At 38.1% G+C, this 7,500-nt stretch overlaps 2 protein-coding genes across 2 annotated transcripts in view; both read right to left on the bottom strand.

Moving 5' to 3' along the window:
* Positions 1 to 7,500, bottom strand: part of LOC122256877 (basigin) — a 14,071-nt gene that overhangs the window by 814 nt on the left and 5,757 nt on the right. The window contains exons 2-8 of the mRNA XM_043021843.2: positions 7,382 to 7,420; positions 5,442 to 5,538; positions 4,144 to 4,295; positions 2,522 to 2,635; positions 1,767 to 1,949; positions 1,259 to 1,394; positions 1 to 908 (exon numbers count right to left, since the gene is read on the bottom strand). The exon at positions 1 to 908 is cut by the window's left edge and continues 814 nt beyond it. Coding sequence (XP_042877777.1) covers positions 857 to 908; positions 1,259 to 1,394; positions 1,767 to 1,949; positions 2,522 to 2,635; positions 4,144 to 4,295; positions 5,442 to 5,538; positions 7,382 to 7,420 — 773 coding nt within the window. The 3' untranslated portion in view covers positions 1 to 856. The remainder of the gene's footprint in view (positions 909 to 1,258; positions 1,395 to 1,766; positions 1,950 to 2,521; positions 2,636 to 4,143; positions 4,296 to 5,441; positions 5,539 to 7,381; positions 7,421 to 7,500) is intronic.
* LOC147470240 (uncharacterized) lies at positions 5,976 to 7,376 on the bottom strand (the record flags this gene model as incomplete). The annotated part of the gene is made up of 2 exons (XM_086545426.1): positions 5,976 to 7,031; positions 7,228 to 7,376. Coding segments are annotated over 2 exons (429 nt in total), but the record flags the coding sequence as incomplete, so codon positions are not given.

Below are 7,500 nucleotides of genomic sequence, written 5' to 3'. Positions count from 1 at the left end.
TATACACAGATAAATACAGATATATAAAGAGATAAATATATCATCCTCAATTATCACACCCATACATCTGGAGGTATTATGTCTGTTCATGTATTTATCTAAAAATAAAAATAAAAATAATAATAATAATAATAATTCTAGTTTCACATACGCTTTTCAAACATCAAAGTGCACCAGAACAGATATCTGGAGTGTTTGCCATATTTCATGACATCTTTGCCAGATTGTCCGTTCGGCTCTGAATGAAGTCCCTGGACGATGAGATCCTTTTGGACTGCAATTTTGTGACTCCAAAATGTTTTGTGAGAGAGAGAAAGAGAGAGAGAGAGAGAGAGAGAGAGAGAGAGAGAGAGAGAGAGAGAGAGAGAGAGAGAGAGAGAGAGAGAGAGAGAGAGAGAGAGAGAGAGAGAGAGAGAGAGAGAGAGAGAGAGAGAGAGAGAGACAGACAGAGAATATTGTAGGAAATCAAAAGAGTATCTCCAGGGAAAAGAAACTATATAAATTTTACTAATAAACAAATCTTTCTAATATAATAAATATAATAAAGATAAAGAGGGGTCTTTCATTATATCTATAAGCTCTTTTTAGTATCCAATCAAATAACTAATATTGTATGATATATAGAACCAAGTTTTCATAATTTTTGAAATTATGTCAAATGACACAAATACAATGAATGCATACCTTACAGTTATCAGAGGTTTTGGGTACATAATAAAATAAAAAAAAACTTCTTACAATTTAAATGTTTTCTCTCCTAATCTTTTCTATGGCACCTTCACTACTAAAAATATCACAAACTCATTTTTTCTCCGAAACACCTCCTACGGTGATAAGAACATCACCCCATCACAGCCTACTTCCTCTGGCGGACTTCAGCATCCTTGTTGTGGTCAGCCACGCTCTTTCTGTTGGGTAAGAAATAAAATGATAATTAAATAAAATCAAATGATAAAACAATAAATGCCATGATCTGCATTGTTTTTATTAATACACTTTATGTCACATTTAACCTTTACTATCATCAATACAACTATCCCTTTATTTTTTTTTTGTCTCATTCTCCTACAGCTCTTTATCACCTCATCCTTCATTTGTGATCTTTCTTCTATGAAAGAGCTTTCAATTGAGTGTTTCCCCCCCCATAACCTGACTGAGACAAAAATATGTACTCAGGAAAATACTCTGCTTAAATCATACTTTATTTTCTAGGTATTATAATACTGTCTATTCTAAGGTACTACTCTCTGACACTTACTGGTCTGGGGCAGGATCTGAATCGGAATCATCGAAGTTGGCCTTGATGCGACGTTTCTCGTAGATGAAGATAATCACGCACAGAATAATCACCTCAGCAACGATGGCAAGGAATGGCCACAGGGCAGCATAGATGTCTGGAAAAGGAACTGAATCAGTAACCGAATATGCAAATGAACAAGTTTTATCATCTTTTATTTTGCCACAGAAGATTTCAACACATGGTAAAACTCCTTTCTTCTATTTAACCCATTCGCGCTGATTGATGTGCTAACACGTTTTGTGGTTTCTGCGTCAGACGCCGGGGACGAGATATCAGGGCAAGGCCGGGGCTCGGGGTGAGCGAGCGGGCAGCCCAGGCTCGCAGCTTGTGTGTCCGAGAATCTCGAGAACTTAGACTTATGCGTTCGAAAACCCCGGCACTGCAACCGTGCAAAGCCGGAACCGCCCTGGCATGAATGGGTTAATAAATGAACACACACCTTTCACCAACACCTCATAGAGCCTACCTTTCACTCGCACTTCTGTGGTGGTGTTCAACTGAACAGAATACTGTTTAATGAGGCAAATGTAGTTCCCAACATCCGACTTCAGGATAGGCTTGATCAGCAGACTGGCATTGGGCACGTTATGTTCATTCTCGGAGAAAACAAGCCTAGTGGAATTAATGGAGTCCTCCATGAGTTCGCCATCTGAGGAGAGAGAAAAAGGTAATTATTGAAAGTGAACTGTGCACTATGCCTGTCAGATGCTTAGCAAGAAGGTGTCCTGTTTCTTTATATTTTCTTTTGGCAATATGTATGTTGTGGTACATGTTAACAGATTAAAATTCAATCAGTGCAAAGGGGAAATTCTGAAAACAATGGACTTGTCTAAATACAGGGTCAGGTAAATGAAAATGGTTTACTTACCCTTGACATTTTTTCTGCTTATTCTAGTATATATATAATTTTCCTAATAACATTCTTAATAACATTTTTAATAAAGAAAGTACTTACATCATTACATATATCCGTGTGTGTGTGTGTGTGTGTGTGTGTGTGTGTGTGTGTGTGTGTGTGTGTGTGTGTGTGTGTGTGTGTGTGTGTGTGTGTGTGTGTGTGTGTGTGTGTGTGAACTCGCGCACGTGTGTGTACGTGTGAGTGAGTGAGTGAGTGAGTTCATGTGTGTATGCGTGTGTGCGAGTGAGTGTGTGTGTGCTTTTATTTGTTTTGTTGGGGGAGGAACACACTTTGCACCCATGTTCATTTCAAAATGTCCTTACTCTTCAGCCACTGGACCGTGGGAGGCGGGTTCCCTTCCACTTGACAGGAGAGAGCCAGCTTGTCATTCTCCAGAACTGTGGTTGACTTTGGAAGCGACTTATGGAGCTTCAGTTCTGCAAGATAAAGGGCCTGGATGAAGGGAGGGATAGGGAACAGGAGGAAGGAGAGACCACATAATGAAAGGAAAAGAAAAAAAGAAAAAGAAAAGAAAGAAGAAAAATAAAAAAAAAAAAAATAAAAAAAAATAAATAAAATAATAAGAAAAATAAAAAATATATATATCTATATATTTATATATATATATATATATATATATATATATATATATATATATATACACACATATACACATATATACACATAATAACAAACACAATAAAGTCCTGTAATCAAGTGCATATCTTTCAGGTAAAAGATATGGAACATTTTACCTGATCTAAAGTTCTAGTCACTGACAGGGACAGATCAAGAGGTCACAAAGTGGTACTGTGACATCTCAAACATAAACACTAATTAGGGGCATAAGAGATGAGGGAAACGGGGGGCTGAGAGGACCAACTCCTGAAGGGTAGGATGAGCTACGAATGGCCTCTTGAACATGTATGCTCTGCTTTTGAACTGAATGGGCCCTGGACCATTCACTAAATCTTAAAATGCATCCTGGGACTCACAGCTGCACATATGATGCCCATTAAACCCGCGGCCGCGGGGCCGGACTTGTGCCTACCCCCGATACGCCCGGCGCAATTTCAAGCGCGCACCCAAAGCGTGGTTTGTTTTCCCGCGCCGCGGTGCCTCTGCGTTGACGTGAAGTTTTTCACCCACCCTATATCCTTATGGTTATGCTTGGCGTCTTAAAGTGTAAATCAAGTGTAGAAGAGTAGTAGTATGTCAGAGGATGTAATGTAGTCGCAAAAGAAAACTATAGACTGTTTTTTTAGTGTTTAGCTATTGATTTTTGAAACTTTTTCTTTACTCCTATGTTGTTATACAATGATTAGGATGTGGAAGCATTCTTCAGTTGTGAGTAACAAACATAGTTTTTTTTTTTTTTTTTTTTTTTTCTTCCTAAACGAAAAGAAAAAGAGATATGACACAAGTACATGTGCATATAGGTGAATGCAAGTAACCCAGCAAAGTTTTTTCAAGTGTCATTTTCATTTAGTGGGGGCAACAAAAATGGTTGTTTGTTTTTTTTTTTTTTTTTTTTTTTTTATCTCGGGCCAATTAAATTATTCTACGATAGTCTTTCGACTCAGAGCCTCAATCAAATCAAATCAGAAACAGAAATCACCAAATCGTACTCGTATGTACGTTATGTACCCGCCACGACAATTATAAATTATTTCTATCTATTTTTAACTTTTACTAAACTAAACTAAAGTAGCTAATCAAACAAAAAGAATAAAAATCGAATTGTATAAGAATAATCTTTTATTCATAATTTCAGCACGTCGCTACTGGCCTCCGGCGCGCGGGTAGAAATGTAGGCCACGCCCACGTGTCCCCGGACGTCAGGCTTTTTTCGACCCCACGTGCAGTCGTCAACCGGCGCGAATGGGTTAATAACACCAACAGGAGGGAAAAGTGGGGAATTAAGCAGAAAGCCTGAGAAACTTACGCATTACGTTGAAGACTTTAGGCTCGTCTTGGCCATCGTGCTTACAGGTGTATTCTCCAATATCGGTCACTGCAGCTGAAGCGATGTAGAGGGTAGTATTTTTGAAGAGCTGTATGTGGTCACTCTCACTGACTAACTCTCCATCTTTGGTCCTTGAAACAAAAATATTGAAATGAAAATCGAGATTTCTACAGGAAAGTCACAAAAATCATTCCACGGCCATATAATTACAGTGAAATAATCAACCCATTGCAGACAGGGGACAGACTTGCTTGCCTGGTCTCCAGGAGTTTCATTCCAGAGGGCGGCAGCTTCGTGCGACATAACTCGACTTTTCCCGCTCTCTTTCAGTCACTCATTGTGAAACTAGAGCCATTTTTGAGTTGTAATTTTTGTATGTTTTATTATATTGAGAGACTTGTATATGTCATATCACAGGCTGTATCAATGCTGCAGTTGACTAAAATTGCAGTGTAGGGTCTATCTGCTCATTATTTTCTTTATAGTCAGTGTGATAAAAGTATTGCTGTTTCATGGGAGGACAAAAAGCAACTTTATTTTTTTGTATTTGTGTACCGTCATGAACCAATACAAAACATATAACCATCCGCAATGAAGATGACATGAAGAGGTAGGGAAGAGGAAGGAAATGTGTGCTTATGACTGTGAGAGCCAGAGTAAAAGGCATCCCTACTGGCACAAGGATATATTGTAGATACTTGTTCTGCCTGCACATCCTACATCGGCAGTACTTTAGAACAACAGGTCAACAATTTGCTGTGTGCCAATGCTCTATAAAGATAGTGCTTGCTAGAGACTGTAGATGGGTGCCATTCAAGGCTCTCTCTCCTGCTGGTGCTAGAAGAAAGTGGTGCCATCTAGATTTTGGATGTTAAATGAAATCCATTTTGCTTAATATTATAGCAATTATAGTAATCATGGCTGCAATTGTCATCATCACTCACTCATTACTAATAGCACAATAACATAAGCCAGTAATCCAAAGTCCCCAAACATCACAAAAGTCATGACGCCCATCATCAGGCCAAAACTCCTGCGTCATGTATGTCATGACCCGTCCGCAATGGATTGAAAAAAAGAAAAAAGATTTTCCCCAAATCCCTTCTTCAGGATCATCAACTACCACACCTTTATCTCCCGTAACAGAAATAATCAATAACCACCAATACAGAGTCAACAAAATCATTTACAATGTACTATAGATAATGACAAATCCCATGAAGAGAACCCACAGAACTAAAACCCCATTCATTAGTCGGAGAATCCAATACACTTACCAAATAGTGTCACTATTTGTGAGGTTCTGGGTGCAGGTTAGTGACAAGGGAGAGCCCTCATGTAGCAAGCGAGTCCCTTCTGTCTCCGTCACTGAGCCTGCAAACACGTAAAGTGATAAAAGAAAAAATATATGACCGCTGACTGACGTTATTTGAGTGTAAGATCTATTCTGATTGATTCTGATTCTAAAAATTATAGATGATTACACAAAAGAAATAATGCAAGTCTCAAGACATCCAAGTATCAAGAGTACAAAGAGAATAGTTTTCATCATCAAATACAAATTACCATCTGAAGTAAGGCATAGTGGGCATTACCATTCAACAGCAACTTACAGCATTTACGTTAAATAATCCAATTTCCTCTTGGTCTGTACCTCTCTTTGATTATCACGATCCCCATCTTTCTCTTTGTCTATCTCTGCCCTCATCTATCCACATCTCTCTGTTTATCCCTTATTTTTCTTAACCTCTTTCCTATCTCTATCACTATATTTTTTTCTTCTTCATTCATTTATTCATCTATGTATCATATTCTGACAGACAGAGTTTTCCTGATCTTTTTTTTTTTTTTCCTACAAACATTTCACTTCAGTTTTGCTTCTTAAGTTCTTAAGGTTTTTAAAAGCCTCCTCAAACCAATGCATCTTTGTGCTGTTTTACATCACATGGGAATAATCTACTGACTCAGTTTTTGGATGCCCTGACTCCTGTAAAGATCTGGTGTAAAAATGACACCACATTTACCAGCTCATGTTACTTATTTTCTGAGCTGTTCAACCCTGAAACATTTATGATAAGCGATAATATTCACTTTATCCTATGCACTCTTGCCTATCTAATTAATCTTCAATGGTTTTACTTCTTACTTTTCTTCTAAACTTTTTTTTTTCTGCTCTTCCACTTCCTTTCTTGTCAATTTTACCCCAAAATATTTTTCCTAAAAAAATATCTATATCAGCAAAAATGTGACCTAACACCAGACATCTTTTTGATAAGACCGGCAAACCGAAAGAAGAAAACTGATGACGTCAACCCCTTTAAAATCCCTTCCTCTTGTGTATTCAACTAAAGGAAATATATCAGGGTATGGTACTCAACTCATGGCCTGCTTTTACACCAATATCATTTAATATTCTAGGCTAAATCTGTTAATAATAAATATATTGTTTACTTAAGAAGCTCAGAAATAAGAAATCATAAACAACTTTCTTCATGATTCAATAATACAAGAAATAAAACAACAGTTAACACAGCTTCATTGCAAGTACACTAAACAGATTATCTTAATATCATACATTTTATTGATGCTACATTAATGTTTCAAAACAGGATGGTCCCATCCATCCCATTACTTGTAAATCTAAGGTAACACTACACTCTATGAATACAATACCAAAGCCAAACTTATGCAATTGCAACAATCTGCTATACCCCCGCATCATCTTACCACCAATGACATAGACAGAATGAGTTTTATCAGTTAATGGGGAACACTTGTATTCCCCGGCATGGAAGGCATGAGCCTGCACGACTGATAAACGACTCACAATGTATCCCTGGGTTCCGTGACCTTCGAGCATGGTAAAGCTGCCACAATTGAAGTGATACTGTTAGTCCTTGAGGGTGCAATGGAAGGCTGAGCTCTCCTCACTCAGATATCGCTTCGTGTGTTGAAGCGGATATCGTTTCATCAGCGGTAATCTACATCTCTTTTATCAATCAATATCCATCAAAAATATGACACAATCCTCTAAAACTAAAAATCATCTTTTCCAACGCTTACCCAGCCTCCCCTGGGATGACGGCATTACCATTGAATGTCCACTGAGGGTATACATCCACTGTGGTAATGCACGTTATGGAGAACTTGCCTCCAACTGCCACAAAGTGATGGCCGCTGTATTCTATGTCAATTCCTCCTCCACTGTTGTACCTACCTCCACTATCTGAACTCCCGGAAACAGAGGCTCCAGCACCTGTTGGAAAAAAAAAAGAATCGTGTTTTGAAGACAATGTAACATAATGTAAGTTTTAACGGATATGTTTTACCAAATAT

Source organism: Penaeus japonicus, unplaced genomic scaffold (genome assembly GCF_977035675.1).
Source record: "Penaeus japonicus unplaced genomic scaffold, GWHDUDI00000001_assembly GWHDUDI00000016, whole genome shotgun sequence".
NCBI lineage: Eukaryota > Metazoa > Arthropoda > Malacostraca > Decapoda > Penaeidae > Penaeus > Penaeus japonicus.
Note: the sequence above shows the minus strand (reverse complement) of the source record. Positions and strands in the feature narration are given on the sequence as shown.